This window comes from Octodon degus, unplaced genomic scaffold, assembly GCF_000260255.1.
Source record: "Octodon degus isolate 3935 unplaced genomic scaffold, OctDeg1.0 scaffold00029, whole genome shotgun sequence".
Taxonomy (NCBI): domain Eukaryota; kingdom Metazoa; phylum Chordata; class Mammalia; order Rodentia; family Octodontidae; genus Octodon; species Octodon degus.
In genome coordinates this window covers 1,598,493-1,616,485 of record NW_004524605.1, presented here as the reverse complement: position 1 = coordinate 1,616,485, position 17,993 = coordinate 1,598,493, and the positions used below count along the sequence as shown (strand labels likewise).

At 55.7% G+C, this 17,993-nt stretch overlaps 1 protein-coding gene across 1 annotated transcript in view; it reads right to left on the bottom strand.

Annotated features, from left to right (window-relative positions):
- Adamts2 (ADAM metallopeptidase with thrombospondin type 1 motif 2) overlaps positions 1-17,993 on the bottom strand; it is a 261,890-nt gene that overhangs the window by 15,152 nt on the left and 228,745 nt on the right. The window contains exons 14-20 of the mRNA XM_023713091.1: positions 12,725-12,870; positions 11,307-11,482; positions 9,915-10,048; positions 5,300-5,423; positions 4,015-4,095; positions 1,812-1,978; positions 39-198 (exon numbers count right to left, since the gene is read on the bottom strand). Of these exons, the coding sequence (XP_023568859.1) occupies positions 39-198; positions 1,812-1,978; positions 4,015-4,095; positions 5,300-5,423; positions 9,915-10,048; positions 11,307-11,482; positions 12,725-12,870 (988 nt within the window). The remainder of the gene's footprint in view (positions 1-38; positions 199-1,811; positions 1,979-4,014; positions 4,096-5,299; positions 5,424-9,914; positions 10,049-11,306; positions 11,483-12,724; positions 12,871-17,993) is intronic.

The window sequence follows — 17,993 nt, the reverse complement described above, 5'->3', positions numbered from 1 at the left end:
AGCTCCACTAGGAAACCCAGCCGCGAGCATGCCCTCACCTCCGCCACAGGGCTTGGAGCAGGGAGACCACTTCTTCAGCGCCCACTCGTGGCTCACAGTATGCTCCTCCACCACATTGTTGTCGTCAACATTGAGAGAGTCCTCGTGGATCATGTATTTGTACGTCAGTGAGATCCGGTCGTCTCCCTCAGGGATGACCTGTGCCCACCCCAAGACAGCCATGAATACTCTCGCTCTGCTGCCCCCTTGCTGGGCAGCTGGCTGAGGGACGTGAGCCCAGGGCAGACTAACAGCCGATTCTGTGCCCAGGAATTCTGTTCTGTGACATTACTATGTGCACCGAATTTGCAAATAATGGTAATAAACCACAACCCCAGGGGTGACACAGGCAGTCCCTGACTTTCATTAGCAGGGCTTACAACTCTTTGACTTCATGATGGTGCAAAAAGCATATGCATTTAGCAGAGCCCAGGTGCTGAGCGTGGCTCCTTTCCCAAGGCATATGCAGTCCAGTATCCCATGATGCTGGGCGGCAGCAGCAAGCAAGCTCCCAGCTAGCCCTGCCCTCCCGGAGACACGACCCCACTATAGTGCATGGTGCTACGCAGTCAGGGCACTTCCGAGGTGAGGAGGACTCAACATGCTTTGACTTATATTTTCAACTTATGAAGGGCTTAAGGTGTATGGCTGCACTATAAGTCAAGGGCCATTGATATAGGGGCAGCATCCTGTGAGCCCATGTCTCCTTTTTTGGTCAACTAATCAATACATAAATGTGTTTTATACGATGTGTTTCTGTTAAAGACGTTGCCAACTCAATGTCGTTGACCTCGTCACCATCAACCCTGCAATTCATGCCAGAACGCCCTTCTCCAGCCCAGCCTGTTCTCCAGTACAGCCTTTTGGGCTCAGGGGCTCCAGACGGGGCTTCAGGAGTCGGCTCTGTGCTAAGCAGCAAAGCCAGTCTCGGGAAGGCACAGCATGCCCAGTATGTGACACCTGATGGGCTGAGAAGCTCTTGCTTATGGGAGCCAAAACCCGAAGATAGTGTCCCGCGGTCACCCCTCAGCTGGAAACACAGTCTGTGAATGTCCCACTGTGGGCCCCAAAGGGATTTTAGTGAGGGGTGAACGCCGTGAGCCCGGCTACCGGTAGGGGGCGCACAGGCCTTTCTATGGAGCGACAGGTCCGAGTGGGCAAGGCCAGCGGGCTGCAGCATGCGCGTGTGCCGCGGGCCTGTCCTGGACCTCGCTGCAGTGCGCGCCCTGTGCACAGCTGCTGGAGCGGGGTGGCCAGCGGCCCGGGGCAGGGCTCAGGGGAGAGGAGGCTTCTTGGTAGTGTCTGAATTTGCTGAGAAATAAAACATACCACTTATGCAATTAACTGAAATGTAAGTCTAACGAGTGATTGGAAAATCCAGCCTTTGGGGAGCCCTTCATCACTAGGGCCTCTTTGTGGTCCTGCACAAGGAGATCGGGGACAGCCCGCTTGGAGACAAAGCCCAGCCTAGCCTGGTCTGGTCCCTGAATGTCACTTCAGTGTGACAGCAGGCATGATTAGCGTGTGACGGGCAGCAGCAAAGGCGGTACCAGTCAGATGGAGAAGCTGAAGTGCTTCGAGCAGAGACCATCCAAGTCCCCAGGGCGGGATGCCGTACCGGAGGCTAATGTGTGGCCTCGCCTGCTGCTGGCTCTGACATGAAGCAGGCCGCCAGAGCAGGCCACGGGGTTGTTCAGGGCATGGCCTGAAGAATGCAGGGTGCCTCAGGGCTCCCTGTCCTTCCCCACGGCCGGCACAGCCCCTCCGCTCACCAGCACGGTGATGGTGCCGCGGAGCGGGCCAATGGTCTGCAGCGTCTCCCGGCCGCCCTCGTTCCTGTACTCCCACTCCACACCCATGGCGATGAAGGATCTGGAATTGAGGTCCAGGTTGTTCTCTTCATTTAAGATGAACTTGCCTGTCTCCAGGTTCTTGATGGCTGAGAATGGCAAAAGGGAGCCCCCCCCCACGCCTGGTCACTGGATGGAGGGACCCAGACCCATGTGGGGGAGCTCCAGCAGGGCATGATGCTCTGGGCAGCTGTGGGTGGATCAGTGTAGAGAGCAAAGGCCCTCCACTCAGCTCATGCCACAAACAGCCCAAACTGCTTTGGGAGCCCCTCCCCACCGTGGGTCTTGCCCTGGAGACGGATGGCTCCCCCAGGCCTTGTGTTCCACTCAGCGCCCTTCTGGATCTGTTCCCAGGCTTCCCAGGGACACAGCTCTGTGGTCTGTGGGACCCCAAGAGGCTAGCCTGGCCAGGATGCTGAGTGGACGTCCCCTCAGGGGCCCTGTGATAAAGGCTTAGCCCTGCAGTCATCGGGACATGCCCTGCAAGAGAACATGGGACCCCAGCCCCAGTCTGAGAGATGGTATGGCTCCGCTGTGAGTGCAGGACCAGGCACTCCAGTCAACCTTTGTAAGTAAGTTGCCTCGAGCACTGGCCCACGGCAAGGAGAGCTGACTAACAGCGGGCTCCAGGCCAGGGGCAGGCGGGCATCTCCCAGAAAGAAGGGCACAGGCTGGGTAGGGCTGGGAGGACTGCCTCTTGGGTGGAGACAAACACCCTGTTGCAAAGTGTCCTCCACCCTCCAGTAACACCCTCCTGCACACAGGCCCTGGGCACCCACTGCTGGTCTAGGAAAATCAAGGGGCCTAGAAGCCCATGCCCTGCATGGAAGGTAACACTGGGGGCCCCAGACAGGCCACCAGTGAGCATGTCATTCCCCTAGAAGTGCCCTGGACTTCTGTCCGCACTGGGAAGAAGGTCTTAGATCTTTAACTTCTCTCTAGCATAAGCTCTTGTGTTTCTAAGAGTGTGGTCCCAGCCCTAGTGTTGGGACCCAGGATCTTGCTGTCTAGGAATTCGCCTTGGTGTTTACCTTCCATTTAAGGCAAGGGTAGTGACGTAGCCTTTCCTTGGGATGGTAAGGAGGAAAGATGCTTTGAAAGAAGGGGATAGCTTATTATGCATGGGTGGGGTGGCTGCCTGCAACAGGTCGGAAACCCCTGGCCCAGCCTGCTCCCACCAGAGAATGGGGACAAAGGTGGTGTGACTCAGACCGGGGAAGGGACCCATTCATTGACTGCCCCAGCATGCTCTACAGGGTGCAGATGGGGAATCCCCACTGTGGTCTGGAGGTAGAGGACCCCCAGTTCCACACTCCAGAACGCAGGGCTTGTGGGTAGTGGCAGGACTCAGGGGGTGGGCCTGGCTACGGGGTCACTGGGGTGAGCTGGAAGGTGCATCTTCCTTGAGCGGCCCTTCTCTTCCCTGCTTCCCGGGTGCCCCATGGTGAGCTGCTCTCCTCCACAGCCGCCCTCGACCGACTGCCTTGGAGCCCTGCAGGGTGGATCCAATTCTATCCGTGAGCCAAAGTACGGCTCTCTTCCCTGGAGCAGGTGTAATTGTCAGTTCTGTGACTGAAACAGCCTCCCAGGTTGGGACTGCCACTCAGAAGACACACCCAGGGCTGTGAGAACTGTCACATCTTTCGGGGAGGTCAGAAATCCCTATTGTGGGTAGAATCTCTTAAATTTAAAATAAGGGAGTGATGGTGCTGGACCAGGGGTAGAGCGCACACTCAGCATGCATAGGCCCTGGGACTGTCAACACGGATTAAAATAACTGAAAATAGGCGAGTACATCCTCAGTGTGGCCTTGGTGGTCTCGGTTTCTTGTGAGTGATGGACATTGCCCAGGACGCTGCTGCCATGTAAAAGGCCATGCGGCAGGCGCAGCCCACCGGGATGCAAGACCTTCACCACCACCACCAGCAGCCTGATCCCAAAGCCCGGCCTCTGCACAGGACGACGAGCCCAGGGAAGGCCCTGGGGTGTGGCGCTGGGCTGAAAGACTGGTGGGTATGAGGCGGCCACACCTCGGCCCTGCTGGACTCAGTACCCAGAACTGTGTGGCCCATTCTACAAGCACCAGGGCCTAGAGAGGCCGGGTTGTCCGGGCCTCCAGACTCACCCAGATGGTGGCTGGCAGTGTCAGCCTCCTGGATGAGCAGGTGTCGCGCCCCCACGGGGATCTCAAACATCTTGATGTAACCTTTGTTCAGGTGCAGGAAGACAAAGCCAAGTAAGAAGAGAAGGGAAGTGGAGGGGAGGGAGGAGGGCTGGGGAGCGGATCTCTGGGGAAGGGCCTTGCCTCACTAGGAGTCTCCAGAGGCTGCCAACTCCAGGGCCGTGGCCGCCCACCACAGCAGGGCAACTGGAAAGCTACTGGGTCAGGGTGCAGCCACTGCCCAGGGCCTGGACACTGCACTCCCGCCTTTCTGCTCTTCTTCATCTCTCAGGCACCCTCCTGGCTGGCCTCCTCCCCCAGACACTGGAGGGAATCCAGCCCCGAGTCCATCCTGACACCTTGTGGGGAGGGAGGCCCGGTGCGGTCTGTCTGCACCTCAGCCTCATCAACTTCCTCAACCCCACACTCAGGCAGGCTCTGGTGGCCTGATGCTGGGCACCTGCCTGGGGCCTCCCCGGTGTACAATTCCCACAGAGACCTGCATGCTTGCCCTGTGGCCTTCTTCCAAGAGAAGCAAGCAAGTGGCTTCTGCCTGGGGCACAGACACCCAGCTGAGGCGTGTCCAACACCGCAGGCCAAGTGGAGGCCAGCTCAGCCTGAGGCTGGTCAGTGCGGAGGTGCCTGAGTGTGGCCCCGAGCAGTGCTGTTAAGGGGTGACCGAGAGGCGGCACTAACAGGAGCTCACCCGCCTCCTCTCACCCTGCTGTCTCTTGCTCTTGCCCACACCCCTACCACAGAGGTGCCATCCACTACGAGAGATGAAGTCAGAGCGGCCCTTGCTGGAGCTGGCCTTGTTTTGCATGAACTTATAGCTTCTAAAATTGTGAGCTAAATAAGTCCCTTTTTTATTAAGTTTCCCAGCCTCAGGATTTCCATTATCCTAACAAACAACAGGGTAACAGCCAAGAGGGCCCAGGCTCCAGCTCTGACTTGCTGCCCTGCTGAGACCGAGCTGGCAGCAGGAGAGGGGGATGGAGCAGGAACAGGCTGGTTTCCTGTCAGTTCAGGTGAGGCGTCCTGCGGAGCCCTGACCTCTGAGGCCCAGCCAGCACGTGCCTTCCTTCCCTGTGGCCACCCTCCTCCGTGCCCACCACGGGAGGGCAGGGCTAGCCTGGGATCCTCCCTCCACCGACCCCCAGCCCCCACTGCCTACCCCCAGAGCCCAGCCAGGGCCCAAGGGCGATGCGGGCCACGCCCACGTGTGGGGGGCCGCAGTGGGCTCACTCACCGAGCTTCTTGGGGGAGCGCGTGAACGTGCCTTTGACCACTTTGCAGTGGGTGTTGTCCCCGCCGCACACGCCACACTTGTCCTCCTGCTTGCTGGAGCCGATCACCCCGTCACAGCCCACCTTCTGCAGGGGTGAGTGACAGGGAGCGCTGAGATACTGTTCTCCATGTGCACCCGCCTCTCATGACCCAGGACGCTCCCAGCCAGGATGGCATCCACCCCTCCTGTGGCCAATGGGCTGTGCATTCGTCCCCCCAGTTCTCATGAGGGGGAGGGGAGTGCAACCTCAGTGGCTCTCACTGTGCCTCAGTTTGTGTCCCAGGAAAGCGTGGCCTACTGACCACCTTGCCCAGCAAGCAGGGTCACACGCCCGAGACTGCCCTGATGTAGGAAGCGGGTTGCTTAGCTAGCTTGTGGGTGAGGCAGCTCGCCAAAGCAGGGCCTGAGATAGAGGGGGCGACCCGCCGTGGAGAGGGCTTATGGTAGGACAGAGAATGGGTGAGGACCACGTGTGAACTTGCCCAGGCAGCAGGGCATGCAGCCCACCCCAGCTAAACTCCAAAGCTTTGAGGAGCTTGAAGTGCAAATTCTCCAGCTTTTTCTCTAAAATCCCAGTTTCCTTTAAACCCTATGTGCTGAACTGCGTTAGAAAGTCAGAGATCCAACTGGTCATTTCAATCCACAGAGCCGCCCAGGACAGGAGGCCACTAAACAACGGCGCTGCTCCTCTGTAAGCGGCTCTCAGTGCGGCAGCCCTGTGGCCACCCCGGGGTTCCTCTTGGAAATCCACCAACTGCTCCCCTTATTCCCATGCAAACTCTCCTAACAGCCTCCTTCGGGTCACGGCTCCAATCCCAGGTGTTGGCGGAACCATGAGCGTGGGGACGCGTGGCTCTGGCCTGGCCTCCCGAGAGCCCTCTGTCCTTCAGCCTGTGAGTCGCAGAGCTGGCCTCTCCCTCCACGCACAGTGGCTCCTGCTGAGGTACCGTTGGGGACCGCACCCCCGCTCGCTTGCAGAAGGCAGCATCTGTTTAGTCTGTCTTTAGGTGTCAGGGCTCGGAGTGGCCTCATTCTTTCAAGCCGTCATTCAGCACACTGCCACGCGAAGAGCTCAAATGATTGTACAGCGTGGAGACGGCGCTTTGCTGGAGCCAGCTGGCAGAGACAAGAGCCCACGAAGTTCTGTCCCCGGGCTAGAGCAGGGCGAGGGCAGGCTGCCAGAGTCACTCCCCCTGGCGCTCCACGGAGAAGAGCCCGCTGAGCCATTCCAGAGATGGCGGTCGCTGCCCTCCTTGCTCCGGCCGCTAGGAGGCCCACGGCCAGGTCTCCTGAAAAACTCCCATCAGCACCTCGGAGGGACTCCTTCTGGGGACGGAATCTGGGCCTGGCGCATTCTGGGAGGATGCTCTACGCCACACTGCACGCCCAGCCTCACCCATTGCTCCTTCACTGCTGGCTGTTGCATTGCGGACTTCAGGGCTCAGGACCATGAAGGGGCTGCAGAGCAGCGGCTGCCTCTTCACGCCGGGCGTGTGGACAGAAGCTCATGGTCTGTGATTTTATGGGACTGTATTTTCATGAATCCTTTTTTTTTCTTCCCTTGTTCTGTTTTTGTTTGCAGTATTGGAGGTTGAACCCAAGGGCTCTACCACTGAACTACTCAGCCCTTTCTATTGTTCATTACGAGACAGCTTTGCCAATTTGTCCAGGCTGGCCTGGAGCTGCAGCCTTCCTCTTCATTTCCCATGTGCCTCGTGTTACAGGGTGTGCCACCAAGCTCAGCCTGACTTAATTTCTGACTTATTTTTGGGAGTGTCCAGGGAATGAAATGATCAAGATGAACGTACTTGGTTTTTGTTGTTGTTTGTTTGTTTTTCTGAGACAAGTCTTGCTGTGCAGTATAGCCTCATGACTCACTACGTAGCCCAGGCTGGCCTCAGACCCACAGCAATCCTCCCCCTCAGCCTCCTGAGCGCTGGGATTACAGGCGTGTGCCACCACACCCCACTGAACATACTCATGTTTACTGCAGTGATTCTTGAGAAAACAAATTTTACCAAGGGGAGATGCATGGAGCCGAGAACCCAAAAGCCTGGCTGGCCCACGGGGTGCACGTGTCCAGCTCTGGAGTTTGTTTCCAAATCGCTTCGTGCTCTGTTGCATCAGAGAAGCCGCGTTGCTGCAGGCTGAGGGGAGGAGAGGAGGCGGCCTTGGGGGAGCTTTAATCCCTGGCAGGGTCGGAGCTCTGTGAAAGGTAGAGGCAACAAGGAGAACTGAGGGAGAGGAGGACGAGAAGCCCCTCACGGGCAGGTGGGAAGGCGCACTCTGAGAGTCTGCTCTCACTCACGGAGGGCAGTCGTGTTCCGGTTTCCAGGTTTCTCAGTCCGCAGAGCTCCTGGGAGTAGCCGCTCTCTGCAGCTGTGGAGGGAGGGGTCCCAGGTGCATGCAGGTCCTGGGGCCCAGCAACCCCATCCCGTCCTGGATCCCCACGCGATGGAGTGAGCCACACGAGACCTTGAGCCTTAGTCCTGAGCCCACTGCTTGCTGCCAGCGAGTTCTGTGCAGCTCCTGGGCCACGGGGTGGGTGTGGGTGGCCTGAGTGTGTCCCACGGGGTCAAACACTGAAACGTGGTCCTTGGTGTGCGTGGCGGAGGCTTCGCGAGATGCAGCCGCCATGGACGTCGTCGCAGGGAACCGTCTTTGGAAGCAGAGAGTGCTGGTCTCACGGAGGAGCCTGAGGCCTCTGCCCTTGCTGGCTTCCCTTTCTGCTCCTCTGCCACACTGGGACCCAGATGGGGACGCTCATCAGAGCCTGAACCAACAGGACTGCGCAGTCCTGGGCTTTCAGTCTCCAAGCTGAGAGCTAGGCGGTCCTTTCTCTCTGTGCACGACTCAGCCTTAGCTGTTTTGTTACAGCAACAGAAGAAAAGCAAACAGAAGATGGGCCGGCCGGGTCAGGCGCTGCGGTCTGTCACCGAGGCCCTGGACTGGCGCCTGGTACCAGAGGGCTGGGAGAAACCAGCCGACTCCAGCTCTCCACTTTTTTGTAGCAGTTTTTAAATAACATATTTGATGGCAGGTTATTACTTTTATCAAGATATTGAATTATGCCCCTTTAAAAATCAAAATGACCCACATGGCCTTATTTAATGCTGGATTCTCTTTTGGTTTCCCATCTGTGTGTGTGAGAGTGTGTGTATATGTGTGTGTGTGTGTGTGTGTGTGTGTGTAAGCGTGCGTGAGCATCTGCTCTCCTACCTCTCGGCCGTCACTTCACTTGTAAGTCATGAGTCACTATATTTTGATCTTCTCTGATTGACGGAATCCACTTAAGCATTATTATTACTTTTACCAGTATTAATTTTCTAAAAGGAGTTTCACATTTACATACGTTGGGAGGACGGATGCGTTTTATTTCCCACTTGCCTCCTGTCTGTCTCCTCCCCTTTTCTATCTATGCGGCTTGCCTTTATCTATCCCATTAATATTATCTTATTCTGCTTTAATCCTCAACATCAACACAGCTCCGAAAGGCCCTCCCAGCCTCGGTGGTCGGCGTGGTCTTTCCGAGGAAACCTCTCAAAGGCCGTGGTCTCTGCTTCCCTGCACCCCTGCTTCTGCTCCTGACTCCACCTGCTGCCTATGCAGGTGGCCCCGCGTGGCACACTGTGTCCTCTTCAGGGACTGTAAGTCATAAATTCTTCTCTCAGGGGCACTGGCTTCCCTGTGTTGTCACGCAGCTCCTCCATAGCTTAAGGTCTCGTGGCTCACCGTCTGACTCCGAGTACTTGGCTTCCTGTCCCACAGCCAACTGCGCGGCCACACTTCCTGAGTCCTCCTGAGGCACACGTGTGTGAGCAGACCTGCAGGGCCCTGCTGCCTGACCCTGCTCCAGGGCTCTCTGCAGCCACACCCCAGGGTGCCGCGTAGGCCCAGTGCCTACGACCGGTCCTGTCCACGCAGCCTCCAGCAGAGGTGCGCCCTGCTTCTGGGGCGAGGGTTCCTACTGTGGGCCGACACCCGTGGTTGTCCTCTGTGACAGCCTGAAGAAGCCACGGATGTGTAGATGGCTGGCTTCACTTTCAGGCTCCACGAGAGCAGCATGTAGTCATCGCAGCTCTGCCTCCAGTTTGGAATGTGATCTTCTGCTGGGCTGAACGAGACTCTGACCGTCTTGGGAAGTAGCAGCCGTCGCAGTACTGGCCACCTCTGGTCACCCCCTTGAGTCTGGGCGGGGCAACGCCACCCCACAGAGCACTGTGTTGCTAAGCTGGGGTGTGCAGTAGGTTTTCTGGGTTCAGTGTCTTTTTGGCTCACAACCTTGGCAGCTGACAGTGGGGTCATCTGGAGGTGACCCCACCGTGCCCTTCACCTGTGCCTCTCATGTGTCAGAATCAGCTGGGGCACAGCAAGGATCCAAGCTGACCTTGGAACCAGAATTTCGGAGGTGATGGCCCCAAGCTCCAGGTATTGAGTTTGTTGATACACTCAAGTCTGGGACCCCTGGTATGGGGGGAGAGTGGAGTGACAGCTGTGGCAAGTCCCCCCCCCTTCCCAAGGCACCGTGGCAGACATCCTGTCCAAGCATGCTGGGGGAAGAGACCCTGGCACCCACCTTGCAGTCCCCACGCACGCAGAGGCTGAAGGCGTCCTTGTAGGAGCAGCGTGTCCCATCATGCACCATGCGCTTCATGGACACCACCTCCCCGGTCTCCTTGGACTCGCAGTGGAGGTGACATCTCTCCTTGGCTGGAAGGGAAGTGGCGAAATGCCTCCGTGCAAGATAAGACCCAAGGAGGGAGAGATCCCAGGGCCTTCCTAGGTCCCCCTGCTCCATGCAGCCTACCCTCTGGGCACAGAGAGGGAACAAGTAGAACACAGCCACCTCCCTTTCTCTACCTGAGACTTTTCTGGACAGAGCCAGCCAGAATTGGGTGCTCTGGATCACATGTCCTTGTGGCTGTCTCAAGCCCCCACCTTGCCTCTTCCCTGAATCTCCTTTTAAAGAGTCCTTTTCCATTAACCTTCTTGGATGACCACAAGGACCAGGCTGCCCTCATCCTGTCTCAGGTCCCCACAGAAAGGGACCCAAATGGAACACAGCCTACCTCTCTATCCAAGGAGTTCACATCTATAGTTTGGACTTTGTGGATCAAAAATATTTAGAAAAAAATTGTTCTATATTGAACACATACAGGCTTTTTCTGGGTCATCATATCCTAAGCAAAACACACAACAAAAACTCACATAGTACTGACAGTGGTAAGTACTGTAACAGTCCCGAGATGATGCACAGTACTGGGCTGTGTGCAGGTTGTACACAGAGGCTCCACTCTTGGCACAGGGGCCTGAGCATCTGTGGGTTTGGGTTTCCTTCAGGCTGGGAGTTCTGGAGCCAAGGGGGAACCATACAAGCCCCCCAAGGCCCTCCAGGCCTGATGCTGCCTGACTTGTCAGGTTCGTCAGCCAAAATGCCTCCCTGTCTCTGTCTCTCTTCCTTCTCAGTAGCGGGCCCTTTACACTGAGCTGTACAGTCCCAGCCCTTTCACATTTTTTTTTTTTGACACAGAGTTGCACTGCCCCACCTAGGAAGAACCTGCACTGTGGTCGTCTGGCCTCAGTCTCCAGAGAGCTGGGATCACAGGCATCCATGACACTCATAGCTGAGGGTCCCAACTGGTAGCGAAGGTTCACCACTGACCCAAGGCCTGGCTAGCCACACAACCCCAGCTTGCCACCAGATGGCGATGGCAAGAGGACGGTCCCTTCCGGCCTCCCCCCAGCAGCCTTCCTGGAGCCCTGTGTTCTGCCACCTTTGGGATGGTAACCTGGTACCAGCCCCAAGTCCTAGCCCCAGAGGGGCTGCAGTGGCCACACCTGCTGGGGCGGCCCTGGTCTCGGCCCAGTGTCACCGCCTTGCCTCACAGGCATCGGGGTACAGGACCCTGCCGGCCCTGCCACCCCCCGGCCGGTTGCGGAGCACACCGCTGCCCTCCCACGTGCTCACCATCACGGTGCTCGTGGGGTAGCCAGTGGTGCTGGCCATCGCCGTGCTCGAAGTACAGGTCCCACTGGCGACACTGCTCCTCGCGGAAGTCGGCCAGCGTGTCGGGGCAGTCCTGGGGGTTGCAGAGCTGGAAGTCATAGGCCAGGCCCGCGCAGCTGCGGCCCCCGTTGGCGGGACTGGAGGAGAGAGCAGGGATTCTGCTGCCTGGTGGCGCCAGAAGAGCTGCCTTTCGGGGGGAATTTTAGGGGGTCCTCGAGCCTCAGGAATAGGGGTTCAGCTCAGCCAAGGAAAGCGACCAAGCCAGTGCTCTCCCCGCAAGTGTAGCCACACCCAGAGGCACACAGAGAGAACCTGAGGGCCCTGCGCCAGTCTGATCCTGCCCAGGACGGACGGACGGCAGCCTGTGGCCCTGGGCGGGAGGGCGGGAGGGCTCTAGCTGGAGCCGACGGACACAGGCAGCCTGGCTACAGGAGCCTGCCCTGCCGATGGAGACAGGGCGCCTCCCCCAGCAGCCGCCACCTGGTCTGGTTCCTCGATGTCAATGCCGGAGAAAGCACAGCAGGCTAGGAAAACGAGCAGGGGAGTCCGGATCCCTCCCAACCGGCCAATTTAGAAGCTAGAAATCTGCTCAGGTTTTTATGTGGAATTCCAGACTTTCAGTGTTTTCAGAGAAACCAAAATATTTTACTTCTGTTAATCCAAATCTATTGGACAGGACAAAAGAAGCTGAAGGCCCCACCATGTGTGTGCCAGATGGTGCCCGGGGGCCTTCTGTGGGCACCGTGCAAGGCCCACCGCCTCCCTGGGAGCCAGCTGCCCACTGCCCCGCACCCATCGGCCCTGGTTCCTCCACCCGGACGCTGCGTGGCGCCAGGCTCCTGAGCGCAGGGGGAGGCGGCGCAGCAGCCAGCAGCTGGGGTGGCCGAAAAGAAAAGCGTCTGTGGGCGAGGAAACCGGAGTACCGTGGGGTGGCCGCGCAGATGAGGGAGGAGGAAATGCGGCTGGGGTGGCTGTAAATCGCCAGTCGGCTACAGCAGCGCCTGCCCAGGTTCCCAGCCATCTGGGGGACTGAGAGACCCCCTCCCTCGTGCGCGTCCCACCTCCCCTCTACTCTCCTTGCCCAAGGCGGGGAAAGACAGTGTCCAAAGTGGACTGCAGGTTGGGGTGGGCAGGAGGAGGCTCAGGCCCACGGACCAGGGGACAAGGTCTCCCGGCTGTGACAGAGAAGACGTCTTACTGAGCCGCAACTGCCTCCCACGCTGGGGCTGGGAGGGAGGGTCACTTGACCTCGCACTTTTGGTCGTGACCAGTGGCTCCAGCTCGCCAGGGAGCGGCCATCACAGCCTGCTGCAAGCCAGCGGTCGAGGGCCAGTGGGAACCTCAGCTGCTACTCAGGGCGGGAGGGCTGGGCCACTCACTGTGGGTTGTCACACTGGCGGGTCCTGAACTTCACACCTGTGCCACAGGTGCGTGAGCAGGAGCCAAAGGGGGTCCAGGCGCCCCAGTTGCCGTCCCGTTTGAGGATGTCGGGTGTCAGCCAGATGCAGTGTCCTTTGAAGCAGTGCTAGGAGACAGGAAGGCAGCTGGTGAAGCCCAGCACCCAGGTCAGCGGCTCGCATCTCCTCGCCCAGCGTGCATCCCCTGGCAGGCCCAGAGGCTCTGAGCCGACGTGCTCTGCAACCTCTGGGCACCCGAAGGAGACGGCTGCAGTCCTGGGCAGGGAGCACGGCAGGCAGGGAGCACGGCAGGCAGGGAGCACGGCAGGCAGGGAGCCGCTGTTTGGCCTCTGCCCGCCCGGCCCTGGCCTCCTCCGCCCCTCAGCCACACCGAGTCCACACAGATGCAGCCGGCACCTCCGGCATGCAAGTCTGACCCTCGGAAGAGCTGCTTGAGCCAAAAAGGCAAAACTTATCACGAACATGACAAGCAGAAACTGGCAGGTAGAAGACATTTATACAACCCAAATCTAACCACACTGTTCTCCTAGGGGAGGAAAGCTTAGACAGTTTAGCATAAGAAGATTGCAAAGTTGAAATTACTAAAGTTAGACATAAAAAGAGCTGCTGATTTAAAATGAAAAAAGATAGCTCCTAAATATTTAAATTTAAAAGCACAGTTACAACCTGGCACAGTGGTGTATGCCTGTCACCCCAGCTCAGGAGGCTGAGGCAGGAGGACCACAAGCTGAAGACCTGCCTGGGTGATTTAGTAAGACCCTGTTTGTAAGCTCTCGAGGTAGAGTGCAGAGTTTCCTCGGCTCAGTCCCTAGTATGAAAAAGCAAATACAACCTCCCTCAGTTACCACAAACAGTCCGAATAGAGGACAATGATTTTCTAAGCTGACCAACGATGGCTTTTCCTGTAGTTTGGACTGCAGACTCTTGACCTGTCTTCTTATAATTTTCTAATGCTGCTCTCCATACAAAGAGCAGCAAGTGAATGTAGTAATGCTTCAGTAAATGTTCCCTGCCCAGGGCCGCAGGTAGTTACTCCAGCCTCTGCAGGCGCTCTGGTTGCTGTTGAGGCTACTTACCTGCAAAGAATCAGCGGTGGACAGCAGGGCCGTAAGTGGACATGCTGTACTTGTTTACAAAAATATGGCCAATGGAAACTTGTGGTGGGAAGAGGTTGCTAAATAAAACAATCACTTAAGTGGTCAACATCATTTATTTTTGGTACCGGGAATCAAACTCAGGACCTTGCACCTGCCAAGCAAGCGCTTGTGCCGCTAAGCTATCTCCCCGGCCCTCGACATCGTTTAAAGACACTGGAAATTATTCTAAGGCCAATACAACAAATAGAAAACTTCATGGTAACTTCCTAAATCTTGGTAAGAACAACAAAAATCTATGTTGAATAACACGTCTCTTTGACTCCCTACCTAATTCGGGTAACAGTTTTCCTGTCAAGAAGATGGGGCTCACCGCACACCCTGGCCTGGCCCAAGGCTGTGGCTCCACAGGGTTCCTTTCACACGCCCAACCACGCCCTGTAGGCGCGAGCTCTGTACAGGTGCAGCAGGCCAGGAAACTTGCACGTCCTTCCTAGCTTGCTCGAGTGGCAGTGGGCCCATGCTGACAGCTGACGCAAGACTGGTGGCTACCATCCCCACCTAGTGACTAACCGGTAGGCCAAAGCATCTCTGGGAGGCACAGGCCACTGCTCCTGCCCTACTTCTGCGCAGTGCTACAGCGACCGCCCAGATGCTCAGGCTTTAGCAGAGACACCGCCTCGGGAGACTCACGCCCAAGACCACTGTCAGATCAGCAGAGAGCTTGGCACAGCATGCTCAGGAGGAGGCGGAGGAGGCGGCGGCTGAGAGGTCCACAGTGCCAGTAACAATACGCTGGAAACAAGCCAGTGAGGAGTTTAACAGGACCAGGGATGAGGATAGCCACGAGCCCTCTGGGGAAGGAGCAACCTGCAAGGACTGGCGAACTGCGCAGTGGCGGCTCCAGAACTTAACTGGATCACACTGTCCAGCAGTTATATCCTAGGGTGTTGTCACACACAGGACAGCAGCAGGGACGAGGGACACAGCTCAGCAGTAGTGTCCTCACCTACCAGCCAGAGCCCGGCATCAGCTAGTGCTTAGCAAAGGCTGGTGGGCAGTGGTATTGGCAGAGGCAGAAGAGCAGCGGTTTACTGGACAGACGGGGAAACAGGCGGTCAAGGAGAGCCTGGCTGAGCCAGTGCGCGTCATGGGCAGCGCGCACGCGGACGGTCACGACAGTGGCCTCCAAGTTGCAGGCAACAAGACGATTATATAAAAACCAATTCTCTTTCTATAAACCAGCAATAAATGCTCTGAGAATGAAATTAAGAAAACAATTTCATTTACAATAATATTAAGAAGAACCCCTTGGGAATAAATTGAATGAAAGAAGTGCACAACACGTCCACTGGAAACCGCAAAAGATAAAGCAAGTTGAGGCTCTAGGCGAGTTCAAAGGCGGCTGCCATTCACGGGCCAGGTGATGAAGATGGCAACATTGCCACCCCGTTCTGCAGATGCGCAGAAACCCCTATCAGGATTGTAGAAATTGAGTAACTTGTCTTCAAATCAGGCCCAAAAGTTGCAGAGGCCACAGAACAAAACCTTAGAAAGAGCGAGGTGTGACTGCTGCCTCCCCACCGCAACACTTCCCACTTCTCTGTCCGAGAGAGCAAGGCGGAGCAATCCCAGCACATCAGGAGAAAACAGCGACGGCTTAGATTTAAGAGTTGAGAACTGTCTGTCTCCCTCTTTTCTATGATCTTTTATTTGCTGTCTACTTTTATTCTGGGTTTCGTGTACAGGAGACCATGGGATACGGAAACTTGTGTTTCTGATTTATTTTACATAACATTCTGCCCGTGCACCAACTCCACACAAGGAACATGAGCGCTGTGTGCCGCAGACGCGAGCAAAGGCTGGAAGGGGATCCGGAATGGATGGGGGTGAAGGAGGATGTAAGGAGGAGTGGATGGGGGCGAAGGAGGAGCTAAGATGTGTTAGGAACACGCACCAGCTTCCCGCAGGACTGTGAACGCTGTGGGACGCACTCGTGTTCTAATAAACTGAACTATAATGAAAAGGCCAAAAAGAAAAAGTATACATTTTTCTCAAATAAAGAGTGAAGAACTAATTTTTACATCTGGTTAATTGGCTTTTGATGAGAGTACCAAGACAATTTAATGGGAAAAAAATGCTTTTTTCAATAAATGCTGCTGAAACAACTAAGTATCCACATGCAAACAATGAAGCTCAAGTCCTACCTCACACCTTACATACAAACGGAAACTGGATCTAAAACTCAAAGTGACGAGCTGAAACCTAGAATAAAACACCCGGCTCTTTTCCAGCTGGAACCATGGAGGGTGTAGAAGAGAAGAAAATAAGCAGAAAAAGAAGGTTCCTGCTGTGCCAGAAACCCTGAAGAAAAAGCAAAGACATTTCACAGAGTTGAAGACAATAAAGTACCAGAGAAAAAAGTTTGCCCAGAAGACGCTTCGCAAGGCGAGAAGGCAACTCATCTATGGAAAAGCCAGGCACTGTCATAAGGAGTAAAGAACTGAGATCTGAATGGCGAGGATGGCGAGAGAAGCTGGCGACCTCTGTGTCCCTGCAGAGCCCAAACTGGCCTTTGTCATCCAGGTCAGGGGTATCAAAGGTGCAAGCCCAAAGATCCACAAGGTGCTGCAGCTTCTCTGCCTTCGCCAAACCTTCAATGGTACCTTCGTTAAGCTCAACTGGGCTTCAATTAGCATGCTGAGAATTGTGCAGCCATGTACTGCATGGGGCACCCAAACCTGAAGTCTGTGAACGAACTAATATACGAGCGTGGCTACAGCAAGATCAGGAAGAAGCGAATTGCCTTGACGGATAACTCATTGACTGCTCGATCTCTTGGTAAATATGGAATCATCTGCATGGAGGATCTGGTTCGTGAGATCTACACTGTTGGAAAATGCTTCAAAGCAGCAAATAACTTCCTGTGGCAGTTCAAGTTATCATCTCCACGCGGTGGAATGAAAAAAAAAGACCACCCATTTTGTGGAAGGTGGAGATGCTGGAAACAGGGAAGACCAGATCAATAAGCTTATTAGAAGGATGAACTAAGGTATCTACCATGGTGTTTTTAGGATTTGGTCAGTTAATAAAGTATCTGCTTCCAAACTGGAAGAAAAAATACAAATACATTTTTGTGACCTAGCAGCAACAGCTTCTTAGATAAAACACCAGAAGCACAAGTGATAAAAGTGAAACTAGACAAGTAGGACCCACTGAAAATGAAAACATCTGTGTATCGATGCCTCTACTGTGAGAATGCAAGCCACAGAATGAGACAATGTTTGCAGGCCACGTATCTGGTAAACCTGCTACATATTCTTGGATACTAAGTCCAGAATGTATATTTTTTAAATCCTCTTATAATTCAGCATCAGAAAGATAAGCAAATTCAAAAAGGCAAAGGATGTGAACAGACATGTACTTTAGAAAAAGTACACAAATTGAGAAGATGCGTAACACCACTGGAACCTAGGGAAGCGCTCCGGTGAGAGGGCTCTGCACATCCACTGCCATTTCTTTATTTCGTGGAAACATCACGGGGGAACAGCCAAGAGACTCGGGGCCGCGCTGTCTTACGGCTTTCACGCATATCAGGCCCCTTGCTCTCACCCGGGCTTCTGCCCTGGCTTCAAGCACCTATTTTAGAGCCCCTCACCTTCTGTCGCAGTATGTTGTGAGCCTGTGATAGCTTTTTGACAAGCAGATTGTGACAGTCAGCCTTTCTAAAAAGATGCCCGTGTGCGAGCTGTTTAAAGTCCTTGATCTATAAGACAAACCCCCAAAGAAAGTCAACCATGTAAATACAGGAGTCCGCTGTGTTTCGGATCATGAACATCTCCCAGAGAAGGAGCGTCTCTCCTGCTATAATCTGGGCCTCAGCTTCCTTTCCCTTGTCTATTTAAACGTCTGGAATCCTGCCCGGCTGGTCCCAGGCCTCTGCCCCATGGGCTACCTGGGAGAACCAGTGTCCTCGCCTGCCCTCCTGCCCACCTTTCCCCTCCCCAGTCCTGCTACTTCGATTTCCTTACCTGCGGCCAGAGGAGGATAAATGACACAGAGACACAGAGTCAGTGTGACACATGGGCAGCCAGGGAGCTCTGGGCTCTAGAGCAGAGGAGGCCTGAGCCTCTAGC